The sequence below is a fragment of the Passer domesticus genome, chromosome 15 (genome assembly GCF_036417665.1).
Source record: "Passer domesticus isolate bPasDom1 chromosome 15, bPasDom1.hap1, whole genome shotgun sequence".
Classification (NCBI taxonomy): domain Eukaryota; kingdom Metazoa; phylum Chordata; class Aves; order Passeriformes; family Passeridae; genus Passer; species Passer domesticus.
Window position 1 is genome coordinate 16,907,911 of NC_087488.1, and position 17,998 is coordinate 16,925,908.

General features: G+C 42.1%; 3 protein-coding genes across 12 annotated transcripts in view; all 3 read left to right on the plus strand.

The window, feature by feature from the left end:
• The window catches only part of IL21R (interleukin 21 receptor), an 18,653-nt gene extending 16,721 nt beyond the window's left edge, over nt 1–1,932 (plus strand). For 3 of the 6 annotated variants that reach the window (XM_064389821.1, XM_064389820.1, XM_064389825.1), the window contains one exon: nt 176–1,926. In XM_064389821.1, the coding sequence (XP_064245891.1) occupies nt 176–1,090 (915 nt within the window). In that variant the 3' untranslated portion in view covers nt 1,091–1,926. Of the gene's footprint in view, nt 1–175 lie in introns of all 6 variants that reach the window. The other 3 variants (XM_064389823.1, XM_064389822.1, XM_064389824.1) reach the window with 3 other exon arrangements.
• Nucleotides 1,815–16,382, plus strand: LOC135281187 (interleukin-9 receptor-like). Of its 2 annotated transcripts, none has more exons than XM_064389827.1 (9): nt 1,815–1,946; nt 10,015–10,105; nt 10,504–10,612; nt 11,843–12,036; nt 12,707–12,852; nt 13,157–13,331; nt 13,558–13,672; nt 14,697–14,781; nt 15,263–16,382. In XM_064389827.1, exons 2-9 carry the CDS (start codon nt 10,027–10,029, stop codon nt 15,800–15,802), a joined length of 1,443 nt encoding a protein of 480 aa, XP_064245897.1. In that variant the 5' UTR covers nt 1,815–1,946; nt 10,015–10,026; the 3' UTR covers nt 15,803–16,382. The 2 variants fall into 2 exon arrangements, with proteins under 2 accessions (XP_064245897.1, XP_064245896.1); XM_064389826.1 differs by lacking the exon at nt 1,815–1,946 and adding an exon at nt 2,707–4,116.
• Nucleotides 16,383–17,155: 773 nt separating this feature from the next.
• The window catches only part of LOC135281725 (3-phosphoinositide-dependent protein kinase 1), a 77,719-nt gene continuing 76,876 nt past the window's right edge, over nt 17,156–17,998 (plus strand). For 2 of the 4 annotated variants that reach the window (XM_064390844.1, XM_064390850.1), the window contains exon 1: nt 17,156–17,188. In XM_064390844.1, the coding sequence (XP_064246914.1) occupies nt 17,171–17,188 (18 nt within the window). In that variant the 5' untranslated portion in view covers nt 17,156–17,170. Of the gene's footprint in view, nt 17,189–17,837; nt 17,942–17,998 lie in introns of those variants that run through there. The other 2 variants (XM_064390849.1, XM_064390851.1) reach the window with 2 other exon arrangements.

Genomic DNA, 17,998 nt, shown 5'->3' on the forward strand with positions numbered 1-17,998 from the left:
GTTCTCCTGCAGTTGCCCATGTCTCATAATAACAGCATCCTCCTATGATATTGGAGGAGTCAGTGATTTTAGAGTTTAATTTTTGCCTCCAAAAGTGTAAGAAATTTGATTATTTCTGTGGAACCTCAAACCTTGTGATGCTAACTTCTCTCTCTCTGTGTTTCTTTTTCTGCAGAAGTGGGTTGGTGCATCCCATATGAAAATGACCTTTGATTTCTTTGAATGGGGAATAGTCCTTCCAGAAGTCCTAGAAGTTTACACCATGCATCCTTCCAACAGCCCCCCACAGGAAGAGCTGTGTGAGCTAAGAAAGAATCTGCCTTGCAAGCCCTGTGTGTCTTGCCTGACTGCCCCAAGTCATGGTAGCCAGTCACTGTGGTGCAGTGTGAACAGTAGTGGTGGGACTGAGGACCAGTCATATGGGCACTTGTCAATTGATACAGTGACTGTGGCTGATGAATTTACATCTTGTGACTGCCAGTGCAGCTGTAACCATGTGTACAGGGAACATGACCATACCAACAAAGAAGATGATAGTGCTGGAGAACCTGGTTACCCCAAGGTTAACCTTGATGAGGAAGACAGAAAAATATCCAGTGACTTGCATTTGGCTGATCTGAGTACACAGGACAAAATACTTGCTTCAGGCTCTGTGTCCACAGACCACTTGAGGAGCACAAGTGTCCCAGTCAACCAGCAAGGAGAAAGGGGAGTGGAAGGAGGGGTGGGAAGCATCCTAGAAGCCCTTTCCTTGCAGCCTTATCAGTGGGATTTGGAAAATCCAGGTTCCCTACCTTCCCCTGATGGTGAAAGTGTTTCCTACAGTGAAGGCTCCTATGACTTCTTCCCTCACAATACAAAGCCTGGTGACAGTTATCCTTTGATCTGTGTAGATTTGGACACTATTGACAGTGGCTTTATGGACTCAGACTGTGGAAGTCCAGTTGACTCTGAATTTGGGCAAAACAGTCAGACCATTTGTGGGCCCATCTCTCTTGAGCAGGAGGGGCAAGACTTTACACGGAGCTACGTCAAGCAGTGGGTCTCCTGTCGCTCTGAGAGCCCTATCAGTGGAACACAGACAAACTAGGGACTGGATGAGTGTGGAGCCTTTTCCATAGTGTGCCAGGAGCAAACTGCTAGCAAAATTCAGAAGAGAAACAAAGTTTACTTTGTGTAAGCTATATTGCATAAACTGACACCTGTTAGGTCCACAGAAGTATGCCTGTTTCTATTCCCACTTATCCTATTAATGTCTCAAATGTGTTGTGATTGTTTCTGAGTTTTGTTGGGTTTTGTTTTTTTTTAGAATCATAGATCAACCCTCCTTTGATGGTAGAAAAATATCAGAAAAAAACAACTGTACTTTGAAAATTATCCTTTATTATCCTTATAGGTATGCAAAATTTTTTGCATTAACCTTATAAAGAGTACAGAACTTTAAGTTATTTTCCCTGGTATTCTCACTTGAATTAAGAGTTTGGCTGCACATGGAACCTTAGAATCATAACCCACACATGCTTGCTATGTTAAAATTTCCCTACCTTTCCAAACAACATGTGATGTTACTTTTCCTTCTACTACCTTTGGCTCTTTAAATTCAGCTGTAGTAGTCTGTTAATTACAGAGGACTCCATATTTGTCCATGGGGATCAAAACTAATTCTTATGAAATTATTGCAGAAATGCATGTACTAGAGACTAAGCACAACTCAGGTTTCAGAAAGACTTTCCAGGTGGAGTCTGCAAATGAAAATACTTCAAAATATATATCATTCTAAACAAACTCTCACCGCTAGGCTTTTCTATTGAGTCAGACTCTCTCCCTGCACTTTTCAAGCATTTTAATTGACCAGCTTTTAGAATTTTGCCAAAATTATCGAAACATTGTCCTACCTGGATATGCCTGCCACTTCTGCCTTGGACTTGCTCTGCTGCAGTTAACAGGTCAGTAGCATAAATTTTGAGCAATTTCTGCTGGCTAATAAAGTCAAATATGAAACTGCACTGTAACCTTGAATCTGTTTTTCTCTCTGACATCTCCACATCTCTGATTTGTTCAGGATAATTGTCTTAAAAAGTCACTGAAAAGTAATACTGAAATTGAATGTGAAGACCTTCATCTTACGTAAGCATACTGCTACTAACCCATAGACTGCTTAGCTCCAGAAGGTCGTATTTTGAGAGAATCTTTGAATGATGCATGTTTCCAGTGTAGTGATAATCTGTTGTTGCTGTGATACCAATAAACTCCCTTCCCTCACCCCCTTCTCTTACCTGAGACTATAGGCAACCTCACAGCTCCCTCTCCTCTCTCAGTGGAGAGAGCACTGTAGTAAAGAGAAGCTGATTTTTTCATAGGTGAGTGCTGGGACAGTACTGCATTGCATCCACATTCTCTGGTTTGATTGTTCAGATCCGCCATGGTATTTGCTGTGTTGATTTTGGACCTACATGACTTAGTTTTGTCCGTGTTGTTATTGCTCCCCCTGTACAACCCTCGCTCAATGGCTTCCTGGGTACTGCTCTAAGATATATTAGCTTCTTTGGTTTCTTCCCTCCTTATTTTCCATTTTTCTTGTCATATGCTGTGATAAGTCATGGGAAGTGTTGTCTTCGTGTGCTGATGCATGCTCCCTGCTGCTATTGGTCCCTCACATGCCCTCCACAAGGCAGCACAGAATCTCCCCAGCTCTTCTGCCCCGATGAGCTGACTGCCCCACGCTGTCCTATGAGAGCTGCTTGTGAGAGATCACATTGTGATCATGTTGATGCAAATGTGTACTGGACAGAAGCATTTCTGATGGTCTTAGCACAGTCTTCTGCAGCTTCATCTCACAGGTCTTTTCACTTCAGAAACTACACTGTGGTAACTGACCCCAGGCTGCTTAAGGGAGAAACTTCTTGTTTTTCTGGGGCCCTTTACATCTCAGTCCTGTGTGCTCCATTTCCATTTGTGTTGATGGTCCCAGGACTGCTGAAGGAACTGTTTCTGTTACTGGAACACTATTTGGTTGTACATCTGATAGATGGTGGTGGTTTGGTGTTATGCTGTGCTGGAAGTTATCTCTGCTCACCCTAGGAGTCAGACTTCATGAACAAGTGTGTGACACAAGGGTATTAAAATAAGGGAAGTTTTTCCCTTTGAACCAAGCTATAACAAATAGGCTTTTGGTCAGTGAGTTGTCACTGTGGATGTGGAGGGGTTTGAGGGGGGGATTTTCAGTGCCTCTTAGGAGCAAACTGCAAATGTCCCTGACCTAGCAGTTCTAGGTCAGGGACATTTTTTTCCCCCAGGAAGAATGGGGGAATTTTTTTTCCCCCAGGAAGAATGGGGTCAAAAAGCAGGTACTTTCTGGTGTACCAATTTGGAAATGTCCATCTCCATTTCTGCATGACCCCTGCCTCCCTGTCTCTTGGCCCCAGAAGCTGATACTGACAGACTGTTAGTCTGTTCTTTGACTGCTTCTCTCTCTTTCTTCTCTAGCACTAGACCCATGTACAGGACTGACTTGATGGATCCTGGCTATAACACTGCCATTGCATCATTGCTGCTGGGCATGGGAAGAACTGCTCCTTATATGGTCTAGGATCAGGACAAGGAAGCACTGCAGTGGTTGTTTGCCTTTGCTTCCAGAGCTGCCCTTTGAGCACAGCACAGCAATCGGCTGTGGAAGTACAGGACAGGGCAGCTCAGGGGTGCCACGGGGGTCTGAGCACAGCTGGGCACAGGTCCTGGGTGGAAACAGTTTAGCCACATACCCACACGGCTATGAAATGGCTTTGGGTTACTTAGAAAGTTATTTTGTTGACCTATTTATATAAAAGTTGCAAGCAGATACTTTTCTATTCAGCAATTACTTGGCCTTTTAAATATTAACCCTTTAGCAGAAATTCCTGTTTCTCCATGACTAACTGAGAAATTACATATATAGCTACTTTAACTCAATCTGATAATCAGAGCAGTTTTTCATTGGTTCTTGAGATAATCTTTAAAATCAGGCACAGTAAGCTCTGTTTTATTATGCCACGGCTGCTACTGCTTGATCATCAAACCACACAGCTTAAACTATCAAGGGACAGAAGCAGGATGAAAAGTGACATTTCTTTTTTGCTGGTAAGACAGTTTACCATATTTTTGTTCTATGCATTCCAGTATGTATGTTAGGGGACATCTACTGAACAAAATATTGAAAAATATTTTCTTTATCTAAATGTGGAATTCTATACTGTTTCTTGAACTAGGAGCCTGAAGAACAGAAGTGTCTTTGTACTTTTGTTCTGACAGTTTGCTGAGCACAAAACACCACTATTGCAATAATTCTGATGGATTTTGCTTGAAAGAAGGGCCATCTTGAACAAGGTACTCCTCTCTGACTACAAGAGATGAATGTAAAGGAATCCAGCAAAAATAGTCCTCAGTGTTTGGGACTTTGCAGACGTGAACATACTTTTTTAATGTATGTGTATATGTTTGTGTGTGTATGTATGAATATTGCTTTATTGCAGTCATCCTTTGTAGCAGCTTTCTTTCTGGGATCCAAGTATATCACATCTAAAAGTACGTGGCTGGTTTTGGGCATCAAATTGTTGGGAAAATGGCTCTCCAAAGATTAAGAGAGAAAAAGGCTTTTTATATGGGGTTCTCTCGGATAATCTATGCAGATAAGAAAATCCAACTACTTTTTCCTTATTCCCCAGGACAAGTCTCATGTGAGCCTGTTGAGCACATTCAATGTGTTGTTATTGCTCCCCCTGTACAACCCTCGCTCAATGGCTTCCTGGGTACTGCTCTAAGATATATTAGCTTCTTTGGTTTCTTCCCTCCTTATTTTCCATTTTGTTTCCGTCTTGTTTCTGCAAGACGTGTGCTTAGAGGCCTAGATATTCAGAAGGTAGATAAGGTATCGCTAATTTTTCTTAAAGGACCTGCCTTTTCTTATAGGCAGGGATGATAGTTTGCAATGTGTACCCCTCCTACTACACATACTAGCATGACAGATTGCTCTGGAGACTCTGCACTTTGGGTAATCTTTGTGGATGAAGGAGTGTACCTGTTGGTACGGACACTGTTTTACTTTGTAGGTGCTAGTCAGTGTCCTATCTTTCTTTAGTGCCTGTTGCTTAGGCCTCTGGAAGAGACCTAAGCAAAGGAAGGGATTATGGCCAAGGGAGAGCAGGTCATTTATGACTAATTGCTAAGATGTAAGGAATGGAAACTGAGCATTCAAGGGTCCAGATCTGCTGTGTCTCCTCCCACTGTGCACCACTCATCATATCATAGAATTCTGGAATAGCTTCAGTTGGAAGGGATCTTCAAACCCTCTGCCTTGGGCAGCAACATTTTCCACCAGACCAGGTTGCTCCAAGCTCCACCCAACCTGAGCTGGAACACCTTCAGGGATGGGGTAGGAATGTCTTTTCTGGACAACTTGTGCTAGTGTCTCATTGTTCTCACAGGGAAAAATTTCTGTACCCCACGTAACCCTGGCCTCTGCTGGTTGGAAGTTATTCCCCCTTGCCTCATCCCTACATGCCCATCTCCAGCTTTCTTATAGCTCTTTTATGTACTTAGGGACTCTAAGATCTCCCTGGAGCCTTCTCTTCTTCAAGCTGAACAAATCCAGCTATTATCCTGTCTCCATAGCAGAGGGACTCCCATTCTCTGATCGTCTCTGCGGCCTCCTCTAGACCTGCTCTAGTAACTCCATGCCCTTTTCATGTTGAGGACCCCAGAACTGGACACAGTACTGCAAGTGGGGATCTCACAAAAGCAGAGTAGAGAGGTAGAATCCTCTCCCTTAACCTGCTGGTCATGCTGCTTTTGATGCAGCCCAGGATACAATGGGCTTTCTGGGCTGCCAACATGCATTGTTAGACCTTGTCAAGTATCTTGTCAACATCAGAATCTTGTTCTGGGAGTGATAACAAGTAAAACACCTTTTGAAAGAGTCTGAAGCGACTGCCAAATCAGAGCCTGAAGCTTCTGACTTCCTCTAAGATTTAGGTGAGCATACAAAATCATGTGAATGAGCTGCAACAAGAAAAAAATTCATTAATTAAGCAACATACCTTATAAAAAAGTTGATGTCAGAAGTGGAATAAAACCCAGAACTCCCAGCTGTCTTCTGTGGGCTGGCATATAATATCATATGTATCAAAGGATACCCAAGCATATTGAAGAATCTTATGTACATATCTCCATGCAAAATCCTTGCTCATGCTCTTATATGATACTTCATGTTTTATCAGGCTTTTGTAAAGCTGATTGTACTTGCAGCCATCCAAAAGTCAGAGACACAAAAATCCTATTTTATGTCCATTTCTTTGAGTTCTTTGCATTTCTTCTATCTCTTTTCTCTATCTCGTCAAGCTTCTTGTTCCCACTTTTAAAGTCACTGACAGCGTCTTCTTGTCATCTCTCACTTCCCTATCTAGAAGTTAACTCTATGATGTCAGCTTCTACCTCCTACTAGGTCATTAAATCTACTTCTCCTAATCATCCTCCATGCTACTGCTTACACATTGGAAGTACTGCTTACAATTCTCTTGGGTTACATCAGCCTCATTCTTCAAGTCTCCCTCTAAAGCTCTGCTTTGCAGAATTTCTGAAACCTAGATGATATCTAAGCTACCCACATGCTGAGACTATGTTTTCAACTGCTTGCACTATTTCCTCTCTCAGTGGTGTCTGTCAAATAATTTATTTTACCTTATACATTCTTATGAGAAAACGTTATATTTTTGTTGTGCGTTCAACTGGACCCCAAATCCGGGGTAAATCCCAGAATATTAGTTTCTGGTGACAGATTTAGCAATAACAGTCAGTTATCTGTTTTTCTGTTAATAAGCAGTTGAGATCATTTGGAAAATCTGTATTGTACAAATTCTGGTTAAAATTACTTAAAATTACTTTTGGGAAGTGGAGACAGGAACCACAGGAGGGGAGGGGAAAGGCACAGATACAAGGTCTAATTTCCTTGAGCAGATAACAGGCAGAATTCTGCCCTGAAAACATACACAAAGGATGGAAACACCATTGCAATCAGCTTGAGACCACTTTGGAAATCAAGGTCACTACCACCTCCTGGTGCTGATAGACTGCTGGCAGCATACCTGATGTATCATTTCTGGGCATTATCTCAGAAATGTTGTCTCTTTCCTACAGGTGAAGGTAGTTCTCCTTTCTTGACACTAGTTCTCATACAGCTTCTCTGCCTTCACCCACAACTTTGCAGTGCTGCAGAAACTGGACATTAGAACACAAGAAAGCAGCAAGCAGTCTGGTCCCCAAGACATCCAGCTAAGAAGCTGATTTGTCTTCCACTGCTAGAAGCAGCTGTAATTGTACCTGCACTGCTAGTACTGGGCTTCCATCTGAGCTAATAGGAAGACTACAAGTCTTGCATATGTTTAGGCAAGAGGTTTCATAAAGATAATTCCCCTTTGTAAAAATTCTTCATTTCTGTATAATTGTATCTACTTTCAGTGTCCAACTACTGGACTCTTTTCATATTTCTCTTGTAAATTTAAAAAAGAAGAAAATACTTTTCTCATACCTGAAATCATCTTCTCATGTAAGATACTTATGGCTTGTGAGAAATGACTACTTAGCCTTTCCTTCAGCTAAGTTAAAGAGATTTACTTGGTCTGTAATTGTTAATTTCTGAGTAAAGTTATTCAGGACTAAATCATTCACATCTCCCTTTTCAGAAGCTTTTTCATATTGGCAGCTATTTTTTGTTTAAAGTGTTGATTCCAACAGAAGAAATTAATTGTGTTTCAAATGCTACATGTATTGATATGTATCCACAGTCTGCATGTTAGCTCCTCTAATTGTATTAATGTACTGCAGAATCTCATTCAGCTGGTTATGTGCTACTTCCTGAAATTATTTTCTGGTAAGTCTTTCAGAATTCAGTGCTCCGTGACCTAATTATGACTAATGTTTATGCCTTCTAACACAAAAATTTGCATTTAAACATGCTGTATTTATTTCCAGGAGAGTCAGAGAGCCAGAAATGTCTAACGCATTTCAAACATTGCAGAACTGAACACAGAACTTCTTGTGTGGGAGTAGGGGGAGTTTATCAAATAAGTAGCAATTACCTGGAAACATTCTGTCCTGGTTTACTTATCTTGACCTAAGTTTGTTTATTTGTTTGTGTGCCTGAACAAGTTCTTGTAAGCACATGAATAATTCTACTTAATGCAGCTCTCTCTATTTCATATTTAGTCAGTATTACTGTATTTATCATAGGGACCATAAGCAAACCTGATCTGAATGATAAGCACTAGAGACTTCAAACCTCCCAGCCTCTCGGCTAAAATCAGCTAATGGTGATGTTTCCTCTCAACAACCCCCACCCTGAAGAAAGTCTGCAGCAAAACAGGATATTTATGAAAAACCCATAACTGAAGAGGTGGTGAAGTGAAAGCCAGAAATACTCCTTTTCTCTTGATCAGTTTCAGAAACATCATAATTATTTTACAATTTAATTTAGACAAGGGAAACTATAGACAGACATAATCACATGCAAGAAGTTATACTTGGATGCTGTTGTCTAGCTTTGTGAAATTCATGACTGGAAGGATATTCTTGGTCATGGATCAGGTTGCTTAATCTCTTCCATAAAACAATCCTAATGAGTACTATATCACAGCTCTTCTAAGCACAGGCTTTTTCTTGCACACTTCTATTCAAGACTGCTTCAGATCCTTTGTTGATTAGAAATCACAATATTATTCTATAGTCAGGCTATATACCCTTGGTCCTATGCTAATGCTGTACTTATTTTTTCTCCTATCCTGACACTCCTTCCCTTCTCCCCACCTTCTTCTGAAAGAGAGATCATAATCTCTGGCAAGTTTTGTTTGGTCTTTTTTTTCCTTTTTTCTTATAATAACTAACCCAAGCTCTTTTGAGACTGAACATTACCTCTTGTTACCCCAGTTATAAAGCTCGGTTCAGTGTCTGTGCTAGTCAAGTAGTGCAAACATTGTTCTTTCAATATTTTTTTAACTTTCAAGAAACTGGTTTTTTTTATACTGATTAATGGTCTCTGTCTACAAAATCAGTCCAAGTTTTCTGGGTTTCAGGCTCTTTGGAGCAGCCCTCTCCTTGCAGTGGTGCTGGGCTCATTTGCTGTGTTCAGGTAACAGCAAATAATGCAAACTGGAAACACCTTTTTAAAACATTGCTAAATAGATCAGGTCCATATTCTTCATATTAACTGTTGTCATAAAATCATCAAATCAGAAACTTTTAGTGAAAAAGTATAATTTTAAATTAAAACTTCATCAGGAGAAAATTCAGAAAACTGAATTTTTGGCTAAAGAGAGTGAGTCCACTATAACTTTGTAGAGATGTAGAGTCCCGTATTGTGGAAGATACTCTTCAAACATCCTTGCACAATGCTTCAGTGAATTGGGGTAATGACTAGGCCCTAAGTATTCTATATCTCCCAATGAGTGCTTTGACCAGGATCATATCAGTTATTCTGTGTCTGTTTTCTGAATACGCGAAATAACGTTGCTCCAGGAGGCCCCGAGCTGCAAATGTCCAGAGGCCGAGAATGCTCAGAGAGGAACATCAATGCTTTATTGCTACGATTCCCTCTAAGCATCTGGTTTTAACTATGATCAGAAACAGGATTTGGGGAAACATGAACATTGGTTCCAATCTACTGTGGCTCTCTACTGCTCTTCAATTGTCACAAACCAGATGACAAAAATGCAGGAAGAAAGAAAAATAGAACACCCACACCTTCTCCCACCCTTGATAAAATTGTAGGAATTGTAGATTTCCTTTCAGGCAGTTGGTGCTTTAGTGCAAAGTACTGTTTACTGCTATGAGAAGAACAGTTCCTATAGAAGAAATTATATAGCTGAGTTGGTGCCTTCTCTGACAGATTCAGGATCAGCTTTTGTCAGGCTGGCAGAAGAATGCAGCTAACGCTTCAACCTGCTGGTAGAAATACCAACAAAACTGCTCTTAACGATTATTCTGTTCTAGATACTATCTGGAATGGGAGGAGTTGTGTGGCATTTGGGGCTCCAGCTGTGCATTGCTGCTGCACTGCTCTTTGGTGGAGGAAGAGGGAGAGGTAAGAGGAGATCTGGAATATGACCACTGTACAAAGACAGGTACATGCCTGTGCTCATTTTTCATTCACAGACCCTTCAGTATGCAATCCAAGATCTTGTGACTGCCCTGTCCCAGGAGCCAGTACAGCTGGCTGACAATGCCGGGCCTAGGGGACTGAGCACATACAGGACAAGCTGGGCACCAGAAAAAGTGTAGCCACTGCCCAAGGTCCCTGCTCTAAGATCTTACACTCATGTCATGCAGTGAAGTGTGTTACAACAGAATAAGAACATGATGAGGAACACTTGATGCAGTGTCAGCAAAGGAAGTACTAGCAAGTAATGCATTTATTTAGTGTGCTGAGCAAGGCATCATCCAGTGATATATTAATCCAGTTCTGGTCTCCTTCCTCTGCAGAGCTGTCTGGCAGCCTGAGCTGCCTGAATAACTACGTGACTACTGTGAGCTGCATGTGGGTAACAGAGAAGCCCATGGGTGATGGACCTTTCCACCTGCATTTCACCAAGTAAGAACTGCACACCAAGAGCTGTCTGTGGCAGCCCCAGCTCTGGCTTGGACAGCCCCAGCACTGAGAAGCAGAGATGGAGCCCAGCTATGGGCTTTGCTCCCTCCACAGCAGGAGACCTGTGGAGCAGCTAGCTCTGCCATCCCACCACCTCAGACCTCAGAAGCTGCTCTCTACTGTGGTCCCACAGCCTCAGGGGCCACAGCAGTCATGTGCACATGATCTCCTGTCAGCTGTGGACTCTCCATCTGTTCAGCAAACCATTCTGGCAGGCTTCTCAGAACAGAGAACCTTTCCTTCCTGGCCTCTGGGTTCCCATGACCCGGGAACTTCCAGAGCCCATCATATGTAAAGCTGTCTAATCAACTTCTAATAATTTCTTTCCTTTTTTGCATAGAAATTAAACATCTAATGGTTTAATGCATATTAGTAAATATATAAATATAAGTCCAGTTATAAGCTTTAATAAGAGATTAATAGATTATTAGAATAACAGAATATTGTCTGAATAGTTTTTCCTCTAAAAAAGAAATCAGATTAATAGTTTGCTAACTGATAGGATAACTTGAGTTTAATGTGTTTAGGTTATGTAGAAACATTGTCTTGACCACCAGTAGCTATTATATGAGGGTAAGCCACTCTGACATTAGATGCCTTATATTCTGCTACGGTTAAGTAAAAAACAGCCTCTTATTAATACTGGATTTTAAATCTATGGAAAGATGGGCAAGCTGATAAGCTGTGATATCCCAGTTTCCTGTGGGATCACATGCAATGTGAAAAAATTGCTAATGAATGGCTAAACCACAAAAAGAAAAGCAACTTCTAACACATTTTGCCGTCAGTACTGGTTTGTTTCTAGTGAAAGAGGACTTAATGTACAGCTTATTGTTACCTCTATGCTATGCACTTGTAACCAACTGTCCATCCACTCCTTCCCCCTACCCAGCTGCTTTCCTGCAGTGATAGCAACTCTCTCACTTTCAGAGGGAGCAGGGAACAGCTACTGGATGCTATGTGCAACTCCAGTGAGATCTGGTGCTCTAAGCAGTAAGGTTATAAAGGTGTCTTCCTATTCAGCCCTGCCATCCATCCAGCACTTGGATTGCTGGTTTGCTTCCTGTCTGCACTAATGAGGTTCATGGTCTTCCACAGAGTGGTGCAGTTTATGCCATATATGCATAAACTGAAAAGCACTTAAAGAAACTTTCAGCCTTTTTATTCTTCTAGCCTCTGGTCAAAGGGCCACAACGCCAGCTGCAAACTGACTGCCACAGAGAACATGCAGAATCAGTACCACTGCACAATTCATTTAGCCAGCCAGATCTTGGAAACAGATGGTTATAGAGTCTCTCTCCAAGGAAACTTCTTTGGATGTAATCAGACATACATGACCTTTCCAGAGTACAATCCCCGCAAGCACAGTAAGTATGAACCAGGACAGCTGTGAGCTGAGGTTCTGTCTAGCAGCTTCAGGATAGGTCTGATATGCTGCCTAACAAAGGACAGCAAGGGAAAACAATGAAAACAAACAAGAATGTCCATCCCCAGAGAGTGCACTGTGTGAACTGCACCAGTAAGGATGCAGTCGCTGAGTCTCTCCATCCTGACTTTTCCTGGACTTCAGAGGGGCTGGCTCTGGAGCACCATCCAACAATACTTCGCAGCTGCATCATGGTTTTTTGTGCCATGGGTAATTTGCAATTGGATTGCTTCAATTATTGTTAATTTTGTTGTTTTATTTTTCTCTAAGAAATTATGTAATGAGGAGTCATGGGTTTTATCTGAGGGTCCCATGGCCTGGTACCAGGGAGAAATCCTCAAAACCTGTCCGTATTTGTGGTACGTTGTAAGGGCAGAATGTGATTTTCAGAGTGGTTCTTTGCTTGCAAGATTAGCCCTAGGGACTACTGGATTGCATTTATGTCAGATCTGTAGCTGTTCTGATGCTGTAAGCTAACTTGGTCTACTGCTAGTGTTAGTATCCCTCTTTAGACCCAGCTTTATCTTCCATTTCAGTCACCCTAATATCATGCATTTTTCTTTTGTGGTGTCCCAAACACTGTAAAAAACCCCCACCTCCTCTATTTCCAGTAAAACTTGATCCACCTTTGAACATCCAGAGCAATGCCACTGCCAGCAAGTGCCAGATATGGTGGAATGTATGGAATGTGCCTTGGTACCTCGCTGAAATTCTCCAATATGAGTTGCAGTATAAGGAGTACAGCATGTCCTGGGAGGTAACTAGATGAAGCATACAGTGATTCCTACCTTTTTCTTTGTGTACAATGGCCTTGCCACTGAGCTCCACCAGCTGACTTAAGATGGCCTTTCTGGTTTCCCATATTAAGGCTGAGAAATTTTACATTAAAGTTCAATAACTCTTCTTCTTACGAACCCTGCATAATCATTCAGGCCCTCTTCTTTCATCTAAGAAAAGAAAACATGGAAAAGAAAAGGGAAAAAACAACAAAAAAAAGAGTATATAAAAGACCATCCTTTTGCCCAATCTCATTAACAGCAATGCATTGTAATATTTGGCAGGTTGCAATGAACAAGACACTACCAAGTTCACTGCCACAAGTAGAAATTGAAGCCACAGAGCTCCGCAGTGGCATTGCTTACGCTGCAAGAGTTCGCTGCAAAGTTTCTGAAAATGAGAATTCATACCACAGTCAATGGAGTGAGTGGAGCCAGACTACAGTGTTTCAAAGAGCAGGTACAAGAATGTTGCTTTCATCTCATTTCATTTCTTTTAATGTCCGTGTTAAAAAAAAAAAAATGAAGCTTTTCAAATCAGAGCAAGCTTTCTTCAAGTATTCATAGCCATATTATTTTCCTTAAGACCTTTAGCTGCCTGTTTAATTTGTAGTCCTTGGTTATTTGGGGTTCTATCTTGACTTCAGACTTTTTATTATAAATTTTTGTGCTGATTCTTTTCCTAGATGTCCCAAAAGTCTCTGAAAAGATTCTAAATCTCAAAACTATACAGTACTTATTCATTCCTCTGAGTTTTGGCACTCTACTCTATTTATTCTGGAACTGCAAGCTTTCCTCAAGGTATGTGATTTTCAATAAGTTCCCCTTGATCTTTATGGCCTGAAAAGGGTAAATCAAGAGCTGTTTTATTCCTTTTCCTTCCTGTTTCTGCTGCACACAGTCATTTCCAAAAGGTCTTCTGACAATCTTGGAATGTGACATGTTCCTCAGCTGATGATAGTTAATGACCCACTATACAGTCCTTAAGGAGACCAAAGTACCTTTGGGACTCCCAAATTTGGCTGAAGTCCAAGAATGATGGTATCTTAAAGGTAAAGAAATTTAAGCACATGGAAATATTTGAAGTTTCATGTAGATAAATTAAAAGTGCAAGTACACAGTAACCCATAAAGGCGGTTAAACTGATTTCAATGCTAACTACATGTGATATTCCTGGCAGGAGTCAGTAGGTAAAAACTAATATAGGCAAAATAAACCGACTCTGATTCATCTGAGACCAAGTTGTACTGAGAAAAAAAGTGGTTTTAGAACCTTGGTTCAACAATCCTCTGCAATTTTTTATGCTGGCAGAGCATAAGTACCTCCTTCTTTTCTACCTTGACATACATTATTATGCTCCATATACACATCATTCTTGGAGAAACAGAATACATTATGTCCACATGATAAAATATTTTTATAGGATAGACTCCAATAAAGGGACCAGGATGTTTGGCAGAATTTCTCTGTTTAAATGTAATGAAACTACAACTCTTTAAAACACTTTCAGAAACAGTGGTTTAGATCAAGTAAGCTGATACACAAAAGCTTAAATAGCTCAGTGTATATAATGAGTAATAGACCAGTATATTAAGTTTGTGAAATATTCCAAAGAAACTTATGAGACTGTGCTTCAGGTTAGAAACATGAAATGGATGCACAGGTGGCAGAAAAATAATTGCATGAGAAGTCAGAAATTATGATGAGTGGGCTTCTTGTGCAATTTTACTAACATAAGTGGGGTGGGGTTCATCTAACCAGTATCATGGAGACAGAACACAGAAAAACTATGAATGTTTTTTTGAGTGTTGTTTTCTCACTTTAGGGCAAAAAGTCTCGCCTGCTTTAACATTCCCACACCAGCTGCTTTCTTTCAGCCACTCTATAGTTTGCACAACGGGAATTTTAAGGTAAGAAATAAATTTCATTTCTTTCTTATGAACCTCCATTCATGACAGAAGGACTTTTTTTTCCAGGGATTAATAATTCTAGCTCCTGAGCAGAGTTACTGACACATGGTTCTGATCTTCCTGAAAGTTTATAGTTTCTCAGTTTACTGCTTCCACATACTAGCTAACCACCAGAGCTTCTGTCCAGCCTCTTGCTCCTTAGAAGTGGAATTCCTCCAGTGGCTCCCAGCTCAGACTGAATGCAAAAGGTGCACCTTTTCAAAACCAAAGCAATACCAGCAGCTTGCATTATATTCTAGTGTGTAAAAATTCTTGTAAAATTTTGTGAAATTAGCTGCTGGGTTTTTACCCTATTATTTTAACCTTGCCTATTAGATTTGCACTAAACATCTGGGTTATTGTGCCAAAGCCATATAAAGAAAGAAAAGTTATTTTGTAATAACTATACAAAATGACCCCAAGTTATTGATGCTTTCATTAGGACTGGGTTGGACTGAATGAGGCTTGTAGCCAACTTGAAAGAGAAGAGGCCAGCAACTCAAGCAAAGTGAGTGCAGACAGCGTTTCTGATCTAAACACCCAAGAACTGATTTCCCAAATCCCATGGAAACCTACAGGAAGCACAGATGTGGCTACTGCAGAAGAAAACTTTGCATTTGCCTCAGGTCCAAGCCAGCAGTATGTCCCCAGCAGGTACATAAAAGCAGAAGAGATAGAGACGTGGCCGGGACTATTGTTTGCACCAAGCCATGCTGATGATACCATTGGCCTAAAAATCTCTGAAATAATTAAAGACAACCTTGAGAGCCCTAGTATTGGAAGGAATTATCCTTCTCACTCACAGCATGGAAAGGGTGACTTTCTTATGCTTCGAGAGTCTTTAGGGATAAAAGATGTGTCTTTCAGTGGTAGTGACTACTGTACTTTGTGTGACAATGATATCACAGGAGGTTTGATTTCTGCTGAACTACTGAAGCTTTCTAATCACAATAGTCATGTTAAACATCAGAAAGATCAGTGACCTTACCTGAGGAATACTGCCTACAAAGTTCCTTGTGCTCTCCTATCACCTCCCAACACTGTCCTCCCAAGCGGCACAAATGGTGACTGTGCAGACAGTTTCAAACATGTATCATTTTAAAACATTCTCAACTTCTGTACTTCAGAAGAAGATTGTGACTAGTCCCGTCTAGCAAATACTACCCCTACAGGCATTCCCTAAATTAACCTCCTGACTGCAAGATCCAGTAGCAGACCTGCTGTTTTCCTCAGGAAGAACTATTACAGTTGTGTGCCTCTTGGAAGCAGCAGTATTTTCAAGGTGATCAACCATGATTTAAATGCCATCATTTTGTAAATAATATGCATGATTTTTCACAAAATCATGAGAAACCATTTTTGCTTTAGAAAGTAATTCTGCTTCTTAACATGATATTGATGAATTAAAGGGATTCCTGATTTGATCAGAATTTGTTATTGCTCTGTTTAAAGATAATCAAACAGTAGGCCTTGTTCTTTATTATCTTGTATGGCTGTAACTTTTTATTTTGCAATAACTAAGCCTCATGTACTGCTTTAACAAAAATTTATTTCAAGGTTAAGTGGCTGGTCTGATTTAATGGAAAAAAAGGTGAAAAATAAGAACAGCACAAATGACCTTTACTTAATCACAGTATAGGCCAGGTCCACTGCCTCTCCAGAGCTTCTATTATTTCTCCAGAATTCATGAGTCCTTTGACTATCTGCACAGCAGGTGCAGCCTTTGCGAGCTGAATCTCTGGAGGTTTACTTTCTGCCCCAGACACAGAAAATCCTATATGTGATTAATAATCTACCAAGCAGATTTCTGGAGTCTTAGTTGCATCTCTTAGATTTAATGGGCTCAACAGTTTTAGCAAGCATGCTGAGATGTGTACACATACATCCGAACTAGCTGACACATCTATATACACAGTCACATACATTCATTCCTTACTCTTTGGAGTGCTTCCCTTGTCTCTCTGGTGAGAGCACAGATTAGTTTTGACAAGGCATCCCCGGGGCAGTGTCCCCCCATCCCCGGGGCAGTGTCCCCCCCATCCCCGGGGCAGTGTCCCCCCCATCCCCGGGGCAGTGTCCCCCCCATCCCCGGGGCAGTGTACCCCCATCCCCGGGGCAGTGTACCCCCCATCCCCGGGGCAGTGTCCCCCGCCCAGCACGATGCCCCTCGGCGCGTGGCCGCCTCCTGCTGGCGAATCCCGGACGGTTCCTCCGCGTCTCCCATCACAGGCAGCGTTTCCTTCCCTCGATTCTCTCCAACTGCCTCACATCTTCCTGAAGGCACCTAGACTTGGATATACCTATTCAACTGCATCCTCATTTGTTACATGAAGAATGAAATAAGTACTAGATGCCGTTCTCCAATTCTGTATGTCATTACATGTTAAAATAGCATTTATTTGCAGTAACTATTAATTCATTATGTAAATTCTGGTACCCTGTAGCTCTCACATCCTATTAGAAGGATGAGAAAACTGTCATACAGGAAAGCTGATTTAGGCTGGCTTCTTAAAAAAATCTTTCTGAAAAAAGTGGATCAGCCCTGGGACACGGCGATTACCCAGGGCCTTCACGCCACCCCCACTGGAAGCTAAATATCTGTATTGTGTAGATTCTGATGTTCAGTAAACTAGATGGTCTTTTCCTGCCTCATCCTTTTGAGTAATCCCTCACAATTCTAGGAATTCCTTGACAAACTCAATTTGTTCGCTGCAGCGTCGCGCATCTCTGGCCCGTCCCTCCCGGGCCCCGCGGCCGGCGGCTGACAGAAAGCCGCTAACGGGCACCGCGGGCTCGACCGGGCCGCAGGGAAACAGCCTGTCCGAACGGGCACGGCACCGCGGGCGTTACGCAGACGAGGCGGGTTCTCAGGAGCGAATACCCGCACTGGAACTGCATTTAAGACGCACCCGAGGTCCGAGCTGCGCGGAGGGCGCGGCAGTCCCGCCCGCCGCGCTGCCGCCGTCCCCCGCTCGCACGGCGCCGCAGCACGGACCCGGCCGCCCCTCCCTCTTCCGCCCTCAGCATACGCAGCTTCCTGGGGGCGTCATCCCACAACTGCGCATCCTCTCTTCGGCTCGGGCGCTGAGGCTGCCGGGGGACGCTCTGGCCGGGCCCGAGTGTGAGTAACAGCTACCGCCACCAATGAGCGAGCGCAGTGCGCGGAAAGCCCGCCTAC